Source organism: Paramisgurnus dabryanus, chromosome 24 (genome assembly GCF_030506205.2).
Source record: "Paramisgurnus dabryanus chromosome 24, PD_genome_1.1, whole genome shotgun sequence".
Taxonomy (NCBI): domain Eukaryota; kingdom Metazoa; phylum Chordata; class Actinopteri; order Cypriniformes; family Cobitidae; genus Paramisgurnus; species Paramisgurnus dabryanus.
Window position 1 is genome coordinate 23,055,577 of NC_133360.1, and position 23,086 is coordinate 23,078,662.

General features: G+C 37.7%; 1 protein-coding gene across 2 annotated transcripts in view; it reads right to left on the reverse strand.

The window, feature by feature from the left end:
• The window catches only part of dennd1b (DENN/MADD domain containing 1B), a 151,702-nt gene that overhangs the window by 56,535 nt on the left and 72,081 nt on the right, over nt 1-23,086 (reverse strand). For both annotated transcript variants that reach the window (XM_065259515.2, XM_065259516.2), the window contains exons 6-10: nt 19,417-19,486; nt 14,775-14,855; nt 10,016-10,069; nt 9,506-9,616; nt 1,813-1,913 (exon numbers count right to left, since the gene is read on the reverse strand). In XM_065259515.2, coding sequence (XP_065115587.2) covers nt 1,813-1,913; nt 9,506-9,616; nt 10,016-10,069; nt 14,775-14,855; nt 19,417-19,486 — 417 coding nt within the window. The remainder of the gene's footprint in view (nt 1-1,812; nt 1,914-9,505; nt 9,617-10,015; nt 10,070-14,774; nt 14,856-19,416; nt 19,487-23,086) is intronic.

Here is a 23,086-nt window from a genome sequence, read left to right on the forward strand (position 1 = left end):
ATTTATTTATACAAAGTTATTATACACAGTTCACACATATGATGTAAACAAAAACTTTTATTCTGCTAACGATTAATCACGATTAATCGTTAAGCATCCCTATAAGGAACAAACGCACATTTAAAGATATGTTCAAGAAAAAGTATTGTTCAAGAAAAATACACCGCATCGGATCCGCAGGTATCGGTATCGGCCGATACTCCGAATTCTGGTATCGGAATAGGATCGGAAATAGAAAACGTGGTATTGGTGCATCCCTAGTTGTAATTATATGCAAGAAGCACACAAAGGGCACTTTTCACGTCGTCACCTCCAACTCGGACCTGCGGTGCACTTTTTTTAGCAAAGATACTTTAATTATGGAGATAGCAACCTTCCATTAGAAAACCTGCAACAGTCAACTTGACTAGCGTGCAGCGCCTCCGCTAGTCAATAATGATCAGTGATATCTGTTGAGCGTTCAGAGTGTTAGAGACAGTCAGTTAAAGTTTACATTTTACAGTTTCTTGCAAGAATTTAGGATTACATTTTAATATGTTCCTTCAATATGGCCTCTCAGCGTTTAAATGCTAACCTTGCAGGCTTCCCTAGAGAGGGTGTTTGATTTCAGTATGCTAACCGTATTTGCATTTTCTATATCGGACCTTACTAGCTGCGGATGTTATTTCGTTGCGTTAAAGGCCAGCCTCGTTTTACATGACGTTTGAAAGCTCAGGTGTGTGCTTGGCACCTAGCATCTTTGTGATCATGGCTAGAAGTTTAACTTCTGCGCGCTCGCTGCATTTTTTTCTCCGGCTGTATGTGTTTTGCGCAGGCGCCGCACACACGTGCATGGCCTAGCTTTTTCGACTTTCGATTTTATTATTATAGACAATTAATCAAAGATTCATCTTTTTTAAAAGTACAGCTTTGCACCTAAAGACTTCATATTAGGAGAGGTACAAACTGGTACCAAATGTATACATATCTATACCTAAAAGGAGATGTTTAAAAGGGTACTGCCCCAGTGACCGCTACGGTACATATTTTGACCATTTTGTCAGTGTATGCTCTCTAGATATTGGCCTGGGCTATTGAAAACCCATATCGATCAATGATGTCTCTATATATAACATCAGAACATCATGCATTACTATTAATGGCCTCACTAGTGCAGATTTCCCCAAACATCTTATCACTACACTGTCAGTGTTTGATACCTTTACAGGAATACAAAACAGAATACAATTTTGGGTAGATTACCGTACCTTAAGGACCTACATTGTTAGAAAAAAGGCAAAATATGTACCCTAGCTGTCAGTGGGGCAGCACCCTTTAAAAAGGTAATTGTATGGACCATTAGGTACAGATATGTAAACATTTAGTACCAATATGTACCTTTGAGATACTAATATGTATTTCTGAGGCACTAATAAGCTCTCTTTGGTCCCAGTATGTACTTCTGAGGTACTAAAATTAAATCCTTAGGTGCAAAGCTGCACTTTTTGAAAGGGTACACCCCCAGTGACAGAAAAGGGACAGATTTGTACCTTTTGTTCTGAAAGTGTAGGACTATACTGGAAGCTATTTGACTTTTGATCAAATCTATACATATGCATGTTTATTCAATACATTTTAGGGAAAATTTATTAAGTATAAAGTGCAGTACTGTTGTACAATGTGAAAAAATCTGCAGATTCTTCTTACAACGTAAAATAAAACACAAATCAAACATTAAATGCACAGTTTCAGAGCTTAAAAAACCCTCTATACCAGGAGTGTAAGTGTGTATTATTTTCCATGAGTGTGTGTGCATATGAGCAAAGCTCTTACCAGCAGTAGTCTAGCAGGTGAGGAGGAAGAACAGGGATGAAGATGTGCTGCCAGTGCATGGGGTAAAGCAGAGCGGTGGATCCATGCACGCATGCAGTTAACTATAAGAAGAAAACAAAGAGACAAACATATGAAAAACATTCCTTTAGAAACCGATGAACCTGCTGTTTAATGTGCTTTGCTTAAGGGGATTGCATTTTGGGGGGCAAGGAAAGAACGCAGCATTAGATAAAGTTTTCCTTTTCATCTATCAAAAGTTAAATGACTGTTTTTGGTTCATGTTCGCTCTGATGTCAACAGGACAGGTTTGAACCAATCGCGAATCAGGGCATCAATCGAGGCCCTAAAAATACACCAAAGCCCACAACTGAAGGTGTCGCGGCTTTAGCGCCTATACAAAATTAATGATGCTTTGTTACAGTTATACACAGAGAGTACATAATCTAACTTTACAAGCAGCGAACTGTTAATTACATCGCTGGTGCGGATGTTTAATGAGTGAACACCCAAGTGACCCCCACACCACACCCTGAATCCCCCTCATGGCTACCTAGCAGTTGTAATGACCTGTGTGGCGCGTACGCACGCTCGCGCACACGCACATACACAAGAGCTTCCTCATCTTCCAGATTAAAATAACATGATTAAATATGGAAAAAGAACAGAGGTCTGAAGGCTCCTCTGGGACTTCATTAGGGCAAATTGCCAAAGAATGAAACATGAGTTAGCCAAGAGAGACTGTGAGCTGTAGGAATACCACAGGGAGAAGGGCTGGATGGGGGGGTCTTGACAATCGGATCTTCCAGTAATGTGTGAACCGTGGCTCCGGAGTATCAAGAGACCCCCCTGCTCACTGACACACACAATATCACAATTGACCAGTAAAACCAACCAAGCTTGGCGGTGGCACAACAGCTAGCGTTGCGGATATCTGTCCAAAGCCGCGCATCATCCCTCATTTACAAACAGGGTTTGGTTACGTCCTCAGACGAGGCACTTTGTGGAGGGTGTTTTAAAAAAAAAAGTTTGTGACAATGTGGTCAAACGTAAACGCTGCGGATAAGATATGACCTATTGAGTCAAGAAACAGAGCTGCTTTTAATTAACCGTAATATACTGTCATGCATTTTTACATATGCAAATTTGTTGCGCGTTTCTCTAAAAATAATGAAAAGGCTTCGGTTGTGACAGATCTAATTTCGTCCGGGCACTTTAGAAGAAAGAAATGAATATTTATGTTGCGTGAAGTTTAGTTGATATCAAAGCTTTGAGACCCTTTCTGTTCACGATCCTTTTTTTCTCAAGGTCCATTAGATGAATCATTCTGAGAGGTCACCGCGCTGCAAAGAAACACTTTTCTCATCTAATATGCTAAAGGGGGACCTTTCCGTACCACGTAGAGATGGGTAAGAAAGCTTCATAACGCATTCCAACTAATTAAACAATGTCCACAGACAAGCAAAATTGGCTCGATTTATTCTCGTCTTAAAAGCGGATCTACGCCGCCTCATCTCAAAGGTGAGAGTCAAGAAAAGGAGGTGGCGAAACCGAGATAAACATTAAAAGGTGGAATTCAAAAACAAATTAACTCTTGAGATTTTTCCCACACAAGTTTTTTTTTTTGCGAGATTTAAGAAAAATCCTTCATGATTTCCTTCAAGCGACTCATAAATAGGAAGATCAGAATAACTGTCCTACTGCTAACCATCTCAAGCTGTGCTATAAAATATAAATCAAGAATACCAAATGGTCATAAAAACGCTCGATATTTCACTGAACGAAGCAGCTGTCCATAAGAAGAAACGATGGGTTGTGGTTCATTTTGACACAGGGCTGGAGACCAGTAAGGTACCACTAGCGGTACTAGCGTGCCGGTTAGTGGTAATGAGCGTGCCGGGAACATGTTAAGTGGAGGTTTTCTCTATTGAGACCAGCCATATAAAGCAGATTACACAAAAGCATGTGGATTTTAAGAAACAACAGATCCCAATAAGGCCATTCTAGAGCAGAGTATCTCAAATAACACAAAATGCAGACTGACTGAAGATACAACTGTTAAATTCTAAAAACAATGAAAATTCAGTATCTATCATATCACATTTACAAAAATTATGACATTAACACAAAAATTCCAAGCAATAAATACTGGCATGAAATGTGCAACTCGATTTAATCGGTGCCAAACAGACTTTAAAGACAGTCTTGTCATTAAAAAGACATTCCACTTTTTTTGAAAATATGCTCATTTTCCAGCTCCCCTAGAGTTAAAGGTGCAGTGTGTAATTTTTAAAAGGATCTCTTGACAGAAATGCAAAAAAAGGAGTGTATCAGGAGTGTATAAAGACTTTTTTATAATGAACCGTTATGTTTTTATTACCTTAGAATGAGATGTTTTATCTACGTACACAGAGGGCCCCTTACGTGAAGGCGCCATTTTGTGCCGCCATGTTTCTACAGAAGCCCTTAACGGACAAACTTTTTTAGTTTTCTCCATTGATGACATGTTTTTCCGGTGGCGGCTACCGTAGTTTCTCTATGCGTTTCAAAAGCGAGGGGTGAGCAGTGGACTGAGCCATTGGTTGCAAGTTGCAACCTCACCAATAGAGGCCGCTAAAATTTACACACTGCAACTTTTAATGAATAGTCTACCCTTTTGCCATATTAAACTATGTTATTAACTCAACTTAGACGAATTAATACATATCTATCTTTTTTCAATGCGTGCACTGTACAGCGCGTCGTGAATGTGTTAGCATTTAGCCTAGCCCCATTCATTCCTATGGTACCAAACAGGGAAGCCACCAAACACTTTCATGTTTTCCCTATTTAAAGACTGTTACATGAGGAGTTATACCAGTAAGTATGGTGCCACAAAATAAAACGTTTTTTTTTGGTACCATAGGAATGAATGGGGCTAGGCTAAATGCTAACACATTCACAACGCGCTGTACACTGCACGCATTGAAAAAAGATAGGTATGTATTAATTCGTCTAGGTTGAGGTAATAACATAGTTTAATATGGCAAATGGGTAGACTATTCCTTTAAGCATTTGATTCTTACTGTTTTGGAATCCATTCAGCTGATCTCCGGGTCTGGCGCTAGCACTTTTAGCATAGCTTAGCACAATCCATTGAATCTGATAAGACCATTAGCATCGCGTTAAAAAATTACCAAAGAGTTTTTATATTTTTCCTATTTAAAACTTGACTCTTCTGTAGCTACATTGTGTACTAAGACCGACGGAAAATTAAAAGTTGCAATTTTCTATGGAATGGATTCCAAAACGGTAAGAATCAAGTGTTTACCCTTTAGGGGAGCTGGAAAATGAGCATATTTTCAACAAAAGTGGAATGTCCCTTTAAATAAACAATTTTCGCTTTCACATTTTTCCTTCGTCTATATTTACTACACATAATCTAGTGCATGTTATGTGCAGTGTTCATTTCAGTGGTTTAATCTACATCTCATTTGCTGTCATTAAACTGCATTATGTACACATCTGCATTATATCAGCCCCTCTCTATACACTCACTGAAAACACCCGGCTGGAAAAGATCAAATCATGACATAAAAATCTTGACGTCCAAGGCTGATTCGTGTATTAAATGTAATACAAGCAATGTTCAAAGCAGTTCAAACCTGGGGTGCATTCGGTTTGCATTGCAAAGGTCAGGGGTTATTTATACCAATAAAATGTATAGCTCGAATGGGCTTTCGATAAAAAGTAAATATAAGATCTACACAGCTAAGCTGTGCTGGAAACAGACTGTAAAATTTAGGTAGGATCTTGCACTCTAGGTTCACTGAACAATCAGGTGACAGTCACGGCACTCGCGCTTCAAAATCAAACCGCATTCATACTCATCTCTAGGAGTAGATTTGTACTATTTTGTCTGTCTGAGATATATTCCCCAGATGAAGTATAAAGATATGCTTTGTTACAGCACAGATGTGAACCTTTTCCAGTGAACCCTGTCTATGTAAACAAGTTGACGAACATATTCCCCTACATCTAGGGAGAAGCTGGGGTTCAAAAATATCCATGGCAACTTCTCCAGGAATAGACAAAGACGGAAAAAAAGAGGTCCTGTTTTTTGATAAGCACAACAAAGCTCACAGTGGAATCTGTGATTGGGGCAGACTAGCGACTAGAGGTGCGATTCCCCCTGACAAGGGTGACAGCGCCACGGTCTGCGCTGACTTCTGCTACCTGCGAGACTTCTCTCCCCTGGCCGTCTCCTTGTTTCCCAATTACCAGGCCTCTCTCTCCCCTCCTGTTGACAAACGCGCGGAGCGCCGGCACAGGTGTATCGCTAACAAGGAGGTGGCATTAAAGAAAGAAAAGGCAGAGGTAGGGCACGGGGCACCAAACACCACTAATCCACCTCCCACGGCAGCCAGTGCAACACAACGGCACAAAGAAGAGAACAGGCAGTGCCCGAGGAAGGTAAAATGTCTATTAAAGGTGTGGTAAGAGAGATGCTTCTTGAAGAAAGAACAGAAAGAGGACAGCGGATTGCTGAGTAGAGCGTAAAAAAGAAGGCAGTGTGAGGGTGGAAAATGTGTATATGTGAGGAACCTCAGTGGCCAAGACGGCATCGGGACTTGTTAGCATACCACTGACAGCATGATGAGAAGGCGGCTGTCAAGACTCAGGGCCGGCCGAGGGGGTCTCGGGATGAATCGCGCCGGGGCCTCCCAGCTGACTAGTTAGAAGGATCCTGATGCAGCACAATTATACTGGCATATGACAAGACTGCATGGGCGGCTGCCTCCCAAAGCCAGCGACATGGTTTTAAAACAGTGGTACCTCCTTACCTCTGGTCACAAAACAGCAATAAGTCAAGTGATGCATTGTTGTAAGATCATGATTTATTCCTTTGCTTTCCAATACAGGCGACTGTGCACCCATGTTCTGCTAGACTGACACAGCAGGTTCACCGGGGGCTCAAAACACTGAGGGCCTGCTGGCAGCATGCATAATGTATGTTCTCCTCGGCTTGCGGGAGAAACGGTGGTTGTGGGTTGACCACACCCTAGCTACCGTCCTATTTCCTTGAATGGACACAACAAACTTGAGACTATTCTGTACCCTTGCGTATTTCTATAGCTGCCAAACCCTAACAGAGGAAGACGGATAGTTTTGGGATTTGAGAAGATAAAAGTCTTAACCGTAGTAGAACTTTAATAACACTAGTTTCTGCATATTCGTTTTTTTTTTAACTCAAGGCCGCCTGCCCTCCCATTCTGCAAAGCGATAAATCAAGTTAAGAGAGGGTAAAAAAAAAACTATCTACCCAAGAGACTAATGATTTACACATTCTAACCCCTCGTGTCAGTGAGCACACGGTATGAGGGCGGCAGCCCGGAGGAGTGAAATACTCCATGGACTGGGTCATTCCGACAGCTTCCTCCGGAGCCAGAGGCTCCGAGGGGAACCCCTCGGTTCCGGAGCTGTCGGCAGGAGCTCGCTCTCCCTCCGCAGATGCTATGGGAGGATCTGGGAGATAGGGAGCGAATGACATCACTTGCCGCCGTTTCACCAACTGTCAGGAAAGTTTGGACCATCGTCCGCCCCCGTGCGATAAGCGCCCACTCCCTTAAGGCAGGAGAGCCAGAAAGACGATACGCGGAAAAGTGAGGGATCCAATAAGAGATCTGACAATATGGAGCACAGGCCTCAAGAACACAGCATAACCATATGTGACTCTGGACCACAAAAGCAGTTGTAAGTCGCACAGGTATATTTATAGAAAAAACAAACATTGCAAATGGGTCAAAATAGGGCTGTCAAATGAATAATCGCGATTAATCGGATACAACATAAAAGTTTGTGTTTGCATATTATATGCGTTTATACTGTGTGTAATTATTATTTATATATCAATACACACACACATGCATGTATACATTTAAGAATTTTTTTTAGATATATTTTTATTTATTTATTGATTTATTTATATATAATATAAATTATATAAAAATATAAATAAATATATATATTAACATGCAATTGATTCTTAAATACAAACATGAATGTGTGTGTATTTATATATACATAATAATTACACACAGTACACAAACACATAATATGCAAACACAAACTTTTATTTTGTATGCGATTAATCGAGATTAATCGTTTGACAGCCCTAGGTCAAAATGATCGATTTTTCTTTTATGCCAAAAATCATTAGTATATTATGTAAAGATTTCCTTACCGAAATTGTCTAGAAACTCGCCTACAAACTTTTGTTTGCTATCCGTTCCTAGGTGGTTTCCCATTCAAGTTTTGTTTATGTAAAAGCTTACAACTTCCCCCCATTCAGTCAACAAGGTCATTACAGCGGTTAGCCAGTAGTGAGTTCTAAAACAAACCTTTTTTTATTATTAATATGCATGATTAAGACTTAATTTGGACTTTTCTTAATATTCTTTCTTAATATTCAGATTGGTTTGCACTTTTAAGTTTCGAATTTTTTTTAAATCGTTGTATCTCGACCATATATTTCCCAAAATAGGGATGCATAACGATTAATCACGATTAATCTATAGCAGAATAAACGTTTTTGTTTACATCATATATGTGTGTGTGAACTCTGTATAATAACTTTGTATAGATAAATGCACACACATGCGTGTATATATTTAAGAAATGTTTACATGTGTATATACATTTGTATATTTATGTATAATTAATATTATATATAAATACATATACACTCACCTAAAGGATTATTAGGAACACCATACTAATACTGTACCCTCTTTCGCCTTTAGAACTGCCTTAATTCTACATGGCATTGATTCAACCGCAAACATTCTTTAGAAATGTTGGCCCATATTGATAAGATAGCATCTTGCAGTTGATGGATATTTGTGGGATGCACATCCAAAGCACGAAGCTCCCGTTCCACCACATCCCAAAGATGCTCTATTGGGTTGATATCTGGTGACTGTGGGGGCCATTTTAGTACAGTGAACTCATTGTCATGTTCAAGAAACCAATTTGAAATGATTCGAGCTTTGTGACACGGTGCATTATCCTGCTGAAAGTACCCAACAGAGGATGGGTACATGGTGGTCATAAAGGGACGGACATGGTCAGAAACAATGCTCAGATAGGCCATAGCATTTAAACGATGCCTAATTGGCACTATGGGGCCTAAAGTGTGCCAAGAAAACATCAATCACACCATTACACCACCAGGCTAAACAAAAACTTTTATTCTGCTATAGATTAATCGCGATTAATCGTTATTCATCCCTAGTCCAAAACAAACCATACATCAACGGAAAGCTTATTTATTTAGCTTTCGGATTATGTATAAATCTCAATTTCAAAAAAATTACCCTTACAACAGATTTTGTGGTCCGGGGTGCATTCAATTTGTAATGATACATCACTAACAGTTTAGATCCTTATATTGATATTTTTTATTTAGGTGTGCATTACTTCAAAAAAGTTTAATGAGATAAAATAATGTTTTAAGTAATAACATCGCAATTATACCAAAATATCATAATGTATTAAATCATCGCACATGTATTACTTTTTAACAAGGCCTGTATAGAAGAAATAAAATGTATGCAACAATACTTTGGATGCTTCCCAAAAGATATCATTTAATCCACCTTGTGTTTAAGTAACAGGAAAGCTAAAAGTGTAAATGAGAATAACATCAGGAACTCACAGTGCTAAGCTTGCTTGAGGTAATGATGATGCGTCGCTCATGCAGCATGCTGGCAAAGAGGTGCAACATGTTGTTCACATCCACTGCTACAAAGTACTCCGTTAAATTTCGCTGGAATGAAATCAAATACTTATGATACTTGTCACAGAGCCACTGAAGTATTCGGACAAATAAGACAAAAAAAGTAAGAAAATAATTGCGTGGAACTATGGGAATTATGTTTCCAAGTCTTTTGGGATGCTGTAAAAACAGTATTTATAAAAATCCCATCTATGCCGGGATGTTTTTGGCTACTTTACTTCAGATCATCCATTTTAAATATATTTTGTGTCATGAAACAAATTAATATGTTGGCACAATTATACTTTGTCTACAAAACTAACTTCAGATCAAACGTTTGACACATGAATAATTTGGAAACCAAAACACTTTCTACTTTTTAAACAAACTGTGGCGATTGTATTAATGCATTGCATGGATATACACACATCAAAAACAGCATATACTCACACTTTCAGGTATGGTGGGTAGTCTGTTAATATCCGGAGCTATGAAGCATGAATGCTGAGGAAAACACACAGAACAGATAAAGTAAAGGTCACCATCAAGCAACCCACAACTATTTAGTGCTCACTGTCTGCTTCCTCGTGATCAGCCTGAACCGTGTCTGTTGTTAACATCACACATACAGACAACAGATAAAAATATATGAAATCAACAAACGTTGATCCCCCGTGGACACCAGAGGAGACTCCCCGCATCGGAGAGAAAGTCTTTATTAAGGTACAAAAGCCAACTGCTTTGTCTGACAGTATCAGAGGGGTCTGCCAGGCGTACGTTTGAACAGACGAACAGGTTTAATGTGTGGATCAAAGAGGCTCTGGTGCAAATATCCCACGCTCCATGCTAACTTTAGCGCGTTTGTTTGCCTGTGTAGCGTATTTCGCTTTTCCCCGAGGCTCGCCGTGTGTAAAAAAGTACCCATCTGTTGCTCGGCACATAGGTTAACATATGTTAAACTTGCTTCCCCTAATGTATTTTTTTATTTTGGATGCTGTGATTAAATGGCCTCAGATGTGCGGTTAGCTCTGTGCAATGTCAAAATTATGTATCTGGGGGTTTCAGTGTGTTTGTCCAGACTATCTTTCTAATATAATCGCATAAACATAAATAGTTCGGAGATAGCACAAAAGCTGTCCGAGCAAGAATCTTCTCTGTGCGCTGACACGTGTTTATTTTCCCATACTGAGCAGCTGACCGCCCTCCATGTAATGGACTGCAGTTCCAGCTGGCGGTGGCCGACACATCACAGCCGTGTTTATAAAAATCACACATTATCAAAATGCTTGTTATCGCTGTACTCTGCCTGCTGATCTGTGATCAGAAACGCAGCACACACCACCACCACTTCCAAATAAACACACACAATCTCAAACGTTAACCTGCACTAACGTAACATAATCTAATGTAGCGATGGGTCAACATAAACAACTCGTTGGCTGTTTGTGAAGTTAATTAGTTTGTCTTGTTTTGATTTTGCTGATGGTTAGTGTATAGACGATGTGATGTCCTTTAGCTCTTAGAAAGTTTGCACAGTAAAATCTACTTGTGTCTGGCGTAATGCCATGGATGTCTATGGCCAATACATATACTTTTTTTTAGTTTGAGCCAAAATAAAATAAAAATGTATCCTTTAAAAACGTCCGAAGACCCTGCAATCTGTGCATTTTCAACCCAGCATTAGGTCAAAAAGAGACAAACCAAGCTGTTGAGTTAAATTAACCAAGAAAATATTATATTATTATATTATATTAGACCATGTCCAACAATGATTTAAAGACTTTAAGATGTAAAGTAAATATTTGGTGTCCCCAGAGTACATATGTAAAGTTTTAGCTCAAAATATCATATAGATAATTTATTATAAGCATGTAAAGTTTTTATGGGTGTGTCTTTAAAAATGCAAATGAGCTGATCTCTGCACTAAATGGCAGTGCTGTGGTTGGATAGCGTAGATTAAGGGGCGGTATTCACCCTTCTGACATCACAAGGGGAGCCAAATTTCAATTAGCTATTTTTTCACATGTTTGCAGAGAATGGTTTACCAAAACTAATTTACTGTGTTGATCTTTTTCACATTTTCTAGGTTGATAGAAGCACTGGAGACCCAATTATAGCACTTAAACATGGAAAAAGTCAGATTTTCATGATATGTCCCCTTTAAAACAACCCAGCATAGTTAAATTACAACCCAGCAGTTGGGTTCGTCCCTTAGTGCCCAGCATTTTTAGTGTGTACAGTATAATGCATAAACATCTTGAATAGGGGAGATCAGGGGCGAAAGTACAATTTTTCAGAAAACTTACTATTAAAAGATAATGTTATAGGCAGAGACATATGGTCAATAACTCACAAGTGTGGTCTATCAAATGTAAAATTTCACTTAAAACATAAGTAGTCCACCTGCAGGGATGAAAGTAACACAACAAAACAAGATAGATTTTTGTGTTACCTGTGTTTTTAGTAAATATACATGACTATGACCTCTTTAATATGTAACTGCAAACATATTTTATCATTTATCTTTGTTTAAAATAATGAAATTACATTTTAAATTTCAGTTTTATCAAATGTTTCAGAATCAACCAACAGTGCAAACTTAAATTGTTGAAAATAAAAAAAAATTCAAGAGTTTGAAGTTGAACACTATGAAAATAAAATAAAATTATCAAATTAATGGAATAATATCAATTTTCAACATATACAACAGTATTAGCAGTGGGACAAAAAGTAACAAGTGTTACTTTCATCCCGACAGGATCTTCTCACATTTACTTTTATTTTGAAAAACTCTGAGAAGTCAAACTTCAGGATGTATTAGAGCACTAAATAACCTGCAGATTGATCAGTATTGTAACACATGAAACGAAAAACACAACGCGTTATAAGAAAAAAATGACCGCTTGAGGAATTTACTTATCATGGTTGACAACCTTTCTGGATCTACACGTGGAAAACGTCGAGTACACGATATTTGTCAGGTCTGTCAAGGGTTGTGTGCCTAAGATGCTGTCATAGTTTGGGATGCAAATGTTATCAGGGCTCTGAAAATTGCTTTGTTACTTTCGTCCAGCTTTACTTTTGCCCCGATTCTCCCCTAAAGCCCGAATTAACATTTCCAAAATGTAGTTCGCACACCCTTATTTTAAAGTTGCACACGGTAAAATATTACCAAAATGTGAACAACATTTTGCGTTGCCAAATGTTGCGCCTAAATGGGACGCCAACGCAGGTTTGCTAAAACCATACATGAATGCGCAGCAGCACAAAAACGCTTTTAAATATGAAAGATTAAAGGATTGAATGAAAAAGATTATTATTGAGTCTCTTGGAAATATATGAGGACTAATTATGAGATTTTAGATGGCGCAAAGAGCCGCTTCACCTGTAGCCTGGTAAGTAAATAAATGCTTTGCTTTAAACAAATGCATCTGTTTTTAAATGGTTTTTTTTTTTAATGATACTCCACGGATTTATTGTATATGATGCCTCTGTACCTGTGGATATGGTGAGATGAGAAACATTTTTAAGTAATGCTTAAAAAAAACGCTGTCCAAGTGCTGAATTGTGCGGAGAGCCGTTTGTAAATTCTTAATCTCCTGTTTGTTACAAATAAAGTTTTTTTTACAGTACAAACCTTTTCTTAAAATACTTGTAAATTATTTTTTGATGATATTGGATAGCCATACATTTAAAGCAATTAAAGCCTGCTTTTTACTTCCATGACTAAAAGAAAACTGGTTTTAAAGGTTTTAATATAAAAATTACAATTGAAAAACAACACAATTATTTAAAATGTATCTTAAACTGGGGATCTTCTTCTTCCGCTTAGTTTTTCAGTTTACAAAGTCCATCATCTAAATAGGGATTAGACAGTGCCAGCGCAACTTGCTTTTAAAGGGGATTCGAGGTGAGACTCCCATTGGTTAATTGCACGTTACGCCCAAAATACTCCCATTACTCATAAAAAAAATAGGACCAACCCTTTTCGACCATGCGCTCGGCGCACAAACCATTTTTTCCCGTCGTTAAATTAGCAAAAGTGGGTTCGGACACGCCCATTTATACGCTGCGCTGTGCGCTTTAGACAATGCGCTTAGATCGTTAAAATAGGGCCCTAAGTTTTTAATCTAGTTGCATGCTAAAATGCTGGCCTATTAACTAACAATCTCAGCCTCCGATCTCATCAGTTTGCACCATAATATTTTCATGCATTCCTTTTGGGTGAATATTTATTGAATATTTACTTTTTAATCCATAGTTAGATAAAAATGGGCTAACGGGAAGAGCATCAAGGAGATTTGCCTTTTGCCTGTAATTCGAAAGAAACTTTTGATATTTAAAAAGAGAATACAGCAGTGCGGAAAACATGAATTATTTAGCAAGTTTGATTGTTTTCCAAAAAAGCAAAACAAAACTAAAAAGAACACAGACAAGACCCAAGATGATCAGGATGCCATACTTTAAATACAGAACAGAGCTGGTTTATTTGGCAAAATTGGGAAGCTGTCTCCCATGTGATTAGGGCAACTGCTCTCTCTCTCTCTCTCTCTCTCTCTCTCTCTCTACCAAATGTCTGATTCCTGGATCTTTCACTACTTGCCCACTGGCAAAAAAAGAAGTTGTTCTACCAAAATGAAGGCAAGAGACAGATAAGATGGACATATTAGATGGACAGACACTGACAAATAGACAAACAAACCGACAGGCCAATAGATAGTGGCAGACAGACAGACCAAAAGACACAATTTCTGACAGACAAACACACACGTTACCTTTTAATATATGTATTACACACATAAAATATCAAATAGGAGCTATCATTTTCTCATTAAAAAAGAGAGAAGAGCAGACAAACAAATGCAACAATACTGAAAGTCACAATAACAGATACAGTAGGCAGAAACCATAAGGAGATATTTAATTTACACACATAAATTACATTTGCTAATGCAAGTGAGATACTGACAGCGAGATCATCCATTTATCCGTAGACCGACACTTCACACAAATCCCCCACACACTTCAGAAATAATGTATATCTAGTTACGACGTCAGACGAAATCTGTCATTGACTGGCTGTAATACAGCATTAAGTTGCAAAAGCAACCATTAGGTTTAATGTTGTCCAGCCAGCTCTTATCAGAGCCAGAGGCCGCCAGTCCCACTTCTGTTTCTAAACAAACCATCAGCCCTCCCCGGTACCTACCACACTCAGATTTACTGGCGTGTTCGGCTTTGGCACGGGTTGGTTGTGCAGCGTTTCCAACATGTCATTCAAGTCATCTTCCTGTTGGGACAAACATGAAACATAATGAAACGAGCAGGAAAACAAAGTCAGCTGCGAAGCGATTTCATGATTTAAAGCGCCCGGCATGAAGTATTCCTCCAGCGGTCTTCGGAAGAGAAATATATCCGACTGACACACATTTAACGAGCGATCCTGAGGTTAAGAGACGGTAAGCTAGGCTGCGGCAGACGCTTATTATTCCTGGGATGATTTATGGCGAACATTGGCTGTTCGTAATTAACCAAAGGTCCTTGCACAGAGCGTGCGGCTTTAAGAAGCCATTGGAGAAATGTTCTGCCGCAGAACAGGCCTCGGGATTACAACGCTGAGTTTTTACGAGCTTTTACGACAAGAGTGCAATTTACCCTCTCAGACTCGGTGTAGAATAGCAATGATGTTGCAGTTAAAACAGGCACATATTTACATCGTCCTTTTCTTGTAAGCAACTTCTAAGATTAGATATGTGGCCATAGCTTGCAGCACATGTGACCGTGTGTTTATGGGGGGGGGGGGCTGCTGTCACAAGAGCGTGGATGCTCACACGCATGGTCAGTAACACAGCCTGAGGAAACACTTCATTTACCCTCGCCATAAACCTTCATCGCTCTTGTCCGTCCTCGTCAGTCAATGCCGCCTCACCCGGAACGCCGCAGGAAGAAGTCAGGCTAATTCATTGCGTCCGCATTCTGCGTTTTGGTTATTTTGAGAAGTTCGTAAGGGGAAGTAATATCAAGTTGGTAAAACATGAGATCACATTTTTGGTTTCATTCGAATAAAATTGCTGTAAACATTTCATAAAAACGTTTTTTACAGACAATTCCTTTCATGCATTTGCTTTGTGTAGGCTTTTATTATTTCTACAAGGTTTTGTATTTGTGACCCTGGACCACAAAACCATTCATAAGTAGTACAGGTATATTTGTAGTAATAGCCAACAATACATAGCATAGGTCAAAATTACATTGACTTCTTTTATGCCAAAAATATTTAGGAAATTAAGTAAAGATCATGTTCCATGGAAGATATTTTATAAACTTCCTCCTGTAAATATATCAAAATTTTATTTTTCTCTGTGGATGCCGTGCTAAGAACTGTATTTGGACAACTTTAGAGGCGATTTTCTCAATATTTTTTCACCCTCAGATTACAGATTTTCAAATAAGGACCCTTATGATGACCCTGATCCAGGGTCACATTTAATGTATCAGTGACAATAAAGGTTTGATTAGTATTAACCCTTTAACTGGTGCAGCTCTTTTTTAGTGTGTGGTGAGGTGAAAAGGTGATGTACACCTTCAAATTAATATAAAATTAAAAAATATAAAAATTTTGGTCTTGTTTTAAAGAAGAAACATTACAGTTGTCTACAGAAGTGTCTGGAGGTGAAAATATTCAATAAAATAAAAAATTGTTATAGCGGTTTAAATTTATTGTGATAAATAAAAAATAATGCAATAGGGTGATTCTTGCGAAATTAGACTTACGAGGTGTCATGAAACATTTTGATAAAAAAAGTAAATGCAAAGTAAAAGTATCAAAATAAGAAGCATAACGTTACAAACATCTCTTCATGTACTATTTTGGATATGATTTCAAATGACATACAAGCCAATTTTGTTGTTTTTTCCACATTTAAGTGGAACATTTTCATTACCGCAACGTGTCCATGATTGGATTTTGTTTTTTTTGACATGGAAATATTTATAATTAAAAAAACAAAAAAATAAAAAGCTTCAGTGCATGTTATACTATAAACGTTTACAGTAAAGAAACATGTGGTATTTGGTGATCATTGGTAAATGTAGAGACAATAATAAGGAGTATAAATGTGTCCAAGACCAATTTTCTCATCCTCCACAACAATTTTCAATCATTGTTTAAGCCCTCAAGGAACAAACATTTTTTTACATTTTTTTTGAAAGGGACATACTTGACTGTGACACTCAAGATGGCTACCAGGTTAGCAGTTCTTATTTTTCTCTTCAGATAAAAGTTGAAATTTTGTTTGTCATAGTACCTAGACAACTTTTAGTTCTCATTACCGAAACATGAGTTTGTAAATGCATTTATTTAATGTAATATTATGTTGCGGTAATGATCATTTTGTATAATGATAATCACATTTTTTTTTTAATAATTATATAGGAAATATTTTTTAAATCCTCTTAAAATAATGGTTATAGTAAGTTCAGACCTTAATCTTATATTTGCAAAAAAAAAATTAAATTGGTTGATACTTGACACCTTTTAAGTCTGGATTTTGTGAGAATCACCCAATATCGTTATATTTTATTCATATAATTATCAAAAAATTTGTTTTGTGTTAGTTTGCTATGCTATAATACAAATTAATAAATCAAAGTCACTGCATTCTTATTACTGCTAAAAGGTTTTGAAATATGAAAACTGCATTCTTAGACCTTTCCAACTATATATAGTTTGTCGTGATAGATTAAAATTTACATGCAAAATATAGATATAGAATACCCAGTAAACGTTTCTGAATTAAATGCATGCAAATGACCACAAAAGTTTCCCTAGTTAGGCCAAAACCCTTTAAATAGCTTTTAAAGTCTTATTGCAAATCATTTAAGAGATGCTCTTCGCATATTGCACTAAATGGTAACTAGTGGGGAAATAATGGGGAAACTCTTTTTTTGGAGGGGGGGGGGGTGAAAAGGGTCGATGACACAAAGCGTTCAACGACTTAATTCCTGCCCCCTGTGAACTCAAATGTGCTTATCCCATCATTTGTTTGTGTAAAAGAGGCTTGGTCTTCCTCAGACTCTGTTACGCATAGCTGACTGACAGCCTACTGATAGAGCAACTCTGATCGTTTAGTTCATTTTTCTCCTCTACGCTCGCTCTGTTTTTCATTTGAAGCAAGCTTAATATTTTCATCTCATTTTCCTCATTCAAACTTTTCTTCCTATCCGAACGAAAAAAAAAATACTTGGCTGAGTGAATATCTTGACAATTTGTATTCCCGTATTTCACGAGGACTGACTTCCTGTTCGATGCTCGGACTGTTAAATGTCAACAACACTGCAAAGCGCAACCAACCGACTGTGCCAGTTTTGTCGAGATGAATTGTAGATGACATTTTTCTTTTTGTGCAAAAAAAAACAAAGCTTGGTTTTAAAGTAGCGCTTTTTTAAGAAGCTGAATGGCTAGAATGAGGGTCATTTTTCTTATGTTTGTGAGATTAGTGCCCATCAAACAGCAAACATTTCTGTTTAGGTTTATTCACAGTTAGGGCTGTCACGATTATGCGATTCGGCTGGCGGTTAATTGTCTAATTGACGATTAATTGTCTATTTTATTGCTTTGACATTTAATTCTCAAAATTAAAAAACGTTTTTGTGATTATTTAAATGAAATCTTTTGCAAGGTTTACCTGGCAGTAAATATTAATACACATATTTAAAAGTAATTATTTAATGACTATATCTGATAAGAAATAAACACAATAAAGTGTCTGAAAAATAAATAAAAATGCAATCAAAATAAACTATACCAGAACAGGCCTTAAAGGTGCAGTGTGTAATGTTTTGAAGGATCTCTTGACAGAAATGCAAAATAATATACAAAACTATATTATCAGAGATGTATAAAGACCTTATATAACGAACGGTTATGTATTTATTACCTAATAATGAGGCGTTTTTATCTACATACACTGAGGGTCCCCTTACATGGAAGTTGCCATTTTGTGCCGCCATGTTTCTACAGAAGCCATTAACGGACAAACTTTTTTTTACTAAGTTGTCTCCGACAATGCCATGTTTGTCCGGTGGTGGCTACCGTAGCTTCACTATGTGTTTCAAAAGCGAGGGGTGAGCAGTGGACTGAGCCGTTGGTTGCAATTCTTAACCTCACCACTAGATGCCGCAAAAATTTACACACTGCACCTTTAAAAAGTAGCCACTCCTACATTGTAAAAAATACTTTGCTGCCTTAAGATTTTTTGTTGAATCAACTTGGATTTACAAGTCATTTCAACTTACTATTATTTATCTTGACTAGAGATGAGTTGTTATAACTACAGGTGAGTTGTTATAACTTATACATTTAAGTTGACTTTTCATAACTATATTTTATAAGTTGTGACAACTAATTTCTGTTGACATGACTTGTAAATCTGAGTTGATTTAACAAAAAATTTTAAGGCAGCAAAGTTTTTTTACAGTGTAGTAAGGTTATATTAGTACTGGACCGCATGCCTACAGCTCCCCTTGTGTTTTTTAGAAAGATGTGCAATCATCACGGTGATGAGACGATTATTTAATCATTGTGACGGCCCTATTCAGTGTTGACCATCTTGCATAAATAAAACAAAACATTTACATTTATGCATTTGGCAGATGCTTTTATACATTCAATCTATACATTGTGTTGCTAATGCAATGCATTACCAACCGAGCTACAGGAATAGTGTCGTATAATTGTTAACTTTCTGAATTATAAGTGTATTTTACCTTGTGTACACTGTAAAAAGCGCTATAAAAATAAAAATAAATGTGAATTGAATAGTATAAAATGTATAACAAACTGAACTCACCTGGTGTTTTAATAAGTAGTCTGCAAGAGTATTTAGCAGCTTATAGTATATCTCAAACCATGGGAGATAGCTGTTAAAAGATAAAAAAAAATATTAAACCAATGGCAATATCGTCTTCCTTCTGTGCAAACCACTGTTAAGCAACGACAAAAATCTCGCTGACACTTGCATTTTAAACATTCCAGCTTTGAGGAATGGGCTAAATTAAAGTATTTGGTTACTTCAACAAAAAGTAAACCGGACCACTGTAGCCTGTAATAAACTAAAGATCGGATGGTTTACAAGCATGCTGTGCCCAGATGCACAAGCTGAACCTCATCTTTATACATTAAGAGCTGTTCTGTAAAGTCTGTTCTTAATATTAATTTCCGAGCGGTATGAATAATCATTTACACCTTATCGCTGTGTATTAACTAATCACACAATAACTCGCCAAGAGATAAGGCGAGTATCTGCAACATTGTGTTTGTTGCAGCTTGACAGTATCTTGGCAAAGTTGACAGGCCTTTAAAGATGGAACGCGGCCAACGTGTTGTTTTGGCTTGAAGGTTGCAAGAACACACACACACACACACCATATATTTTGTTACGCAATACGGTGAAAAAATACGGGCTCCAACTTTTTCTTTTTCTTGTTCGTGGGTGTGATTACAACATGCACTTCGACTCATGCAATCTCACACTTAGTAGAGACCGATTACATCAGCTATTCTTTTTCCGAGCAAAGAGCTTCAACTTTTGTTTGTTGTAAATGCTCGATTCGTTTATTTTAAATTAATGGGTGAGACAAAAGAAAATGACTCTTTTCTTTTTTGAAATAAAAATAGCATTAAAGTTTGAACTCCGAAACGCAGTGCGTCTTGATTGGATATCTTTTTGATCCCTCCATGGGTCAGTGAGCTCTCCAGCAGACTGGAATTAACAGACAACAAAAACACGGCTAAGTGTATCCAATGCAAATTTTCATATTGCCGGCTCCGTCAAGGGGGCTGGAGGAACGCCGTTCCCAGGGATGTGCGCTGAAGCGCGAGGGTTCAAAGTCTGGCTGACCATTAACCTAAAACAATCATCTCTTAACATGGCCGTATTTTGACGTGCGCAACGATATTCGTAAACCAGGTCACACTATCTAAATGAAATGTGTCTATGCAAATCACAGGCAGATGAAAAAGACTGATTTGTGTTTTGGTAAGCGTGACACGTTGTTTAAAGTATGACATTCGACCGACACCTTGCTACTTGCATTGAAAATCATTATCTCTCATTCTTTTTTTTTTGTTTTAAACGCAAGGCTCCTGGATCCTAATCCTTCATTTTTCAAATGTGAAGGGGATTTAAACTAAAGAGAGTCACTCCTGTCAAGACTTAAGAGAACACAAACAGTCATTATGGCCTTAAATGAGAGCGTGTAAATCGTTTTTAACGTCAAATAAATCGTTGCTCTATGAGCACCACAACTCAAATAGGATCCCTTTAACAAAATTCATTGTTTTATTTAAAATCATTATGAATTTTTCTTCATTTTAACTTTTTTATTACACATGCTGAGAGGAGTAGAGAACCCCAGACCGATCTCTTCACAGCTACTAAGTAAAAACGTGTTTGTATTCGGGCAAATCCTCTGATAGCGGACCATTCATCACTCTGAACCGTGCTGAGACGAGCCAATCTCTACGGCCCTTTTAGGTCCTCTAGAGCTGGGTGTATTCAAAGTAAACCAACTTATCTGTGGCTTACCGGCAAACCCTAACAAACCCCGAATTCACTCCTTCCACAGCCAGAAGGATCGGATAAGCTTGAGTGAATGGTTTGATAGCTAAACTGACCACCAATGAACAGGGCATGACACGATTAATAAAGACGCATTTGAAAACTGAAGTGTGGCTAAGCGTTTAACTTAATTTGTTTACAATACTTCTTACGAGCTGAAATGTATCTTGTGAAGAGAAGGATGGGTTGCGTTTTCATTACGCAGTGAAGTATAAAAGTCTGCGAATTGAAAATTTTTCTAAACTTGGAAATAAATTGCATTTAATTTTTTTTTTTAAAGGAATAGGTTGTAAATAGGTGGAAAATAGGTTGTAAAAAAATATACAAGATTTTGATCGTATTAAAAGGATTAGTCAATTTTCTTAAAAAAAATTCAGATAATTTACTCATCACCATGTCATCCAAAATGTTGATCTCTTTCTTTGTTCAGTCGAGAAGAAATTATGTCTTTTGAGGAAAACATTTCAGGATTTTTCTCATTTTAATGGACTTTAATGGACCCCCAGTGTTTACAAGTGTGGAGAAAGAGGACCGTTCCGACGTTGTTGTATGTCAACTGATACTAATTAATGCCTTTGTGTCAGTTTATTGTTTAAAATGGTTCGCAAATGTGCGCTTCATATATGTAACACGTGACATTTTCACGTCATTGCGCAGTGACGTGAGGTCACGCTGGCTCGTCACACAGCCGGAGGAAGAAGAGAAGTTGTGGTTTAAAAGTGCATATTTTTTATTTTTCTTGCCAAAAAATGACAATTGTTTTGCTAGATAAGACCCTTATGCCTCGTTTGGGATCGTTTAGAGTCCTTTGAAACTGCAATTTTAAACTGCATTAAAACTGTTAAGTGTTGGGGTCCATTAAAGTCCATTAAAATGAGAAAAATCCTGGAATGTTTTCCTCAAAAAACATAATTTCTTCTCGACTGAACAAAGAAAGACATCAACATTTTGGATGACATGGTGGTGAGTAAATTATCTGGATTTTTTTTGAAAATGGACTAATCCTTTAAGTACACTGACCATGTTGTCTCCTTTGTACAAAAGGTCAGCTTTGCATCAACTGAAGCATACAAGATGTTTTTTGCAACATTCTCAAATCATGCTGGGAAAACATGGATCGTCAGTAAAGCAGATACTGAGGCTTTTCACTCAAATTGTTTTGCTGATAACAATCTGTAATGAAAAAAATATATATTAAATTTGAGAAATGCTAAAAAATGGTTCACAGACTTTTAGACCCCACCGTAAATCCATCTGAAGTCACAGTGTGCTTTCATTTTGAAATGTAACACTGCACGTATGGCCTTGAGATATTCCTAATTTGTCCTATACACATGTACAATCTAATACCCCCTTAAATCATCATGCATCCTAAATCATCAGACGTTTTGAGAAGCTTAAGAGCAAGTCAACTTGCACCTTGTATCCTTCCCAGGATGAGATACGATTACACCTCCACTTCTCCTGAGTGTAATGTTCGGAAATATAACCAAGTGACCGCTGACTGAAGAAAACCTCTGCTGTCTGAGCGAGACGCCAAGTCGAGTCCCAGTCATCAAATAAACTAGGCGAGAGAAAGGGGCTATTTCATCCAGGGTCTCGCAGATGTCCGAATGCTATTTTCTCCCGTTGTGACAGAGTGACCGAGGGCTGAATGAGTGGATGGGGTGGGGTAAAATGAAATGGGTCTGTTTTTGAAGTGGTTTGGCCTTTAGGAACCCTGGACCATTTGACCAGGGCTAAACCGGCAAAGCTACAAAGGGCTATCCGCATAAAACTGTCCATCTCATTAGGCAACTTCCTCATGTAAGCTTAGGTGACAATTTTATGGTCCCAGAACTTCAACAATTACACGGACACAAACTGTTTTAATTACTTTTGTTTTATACTGAGTAAGAGT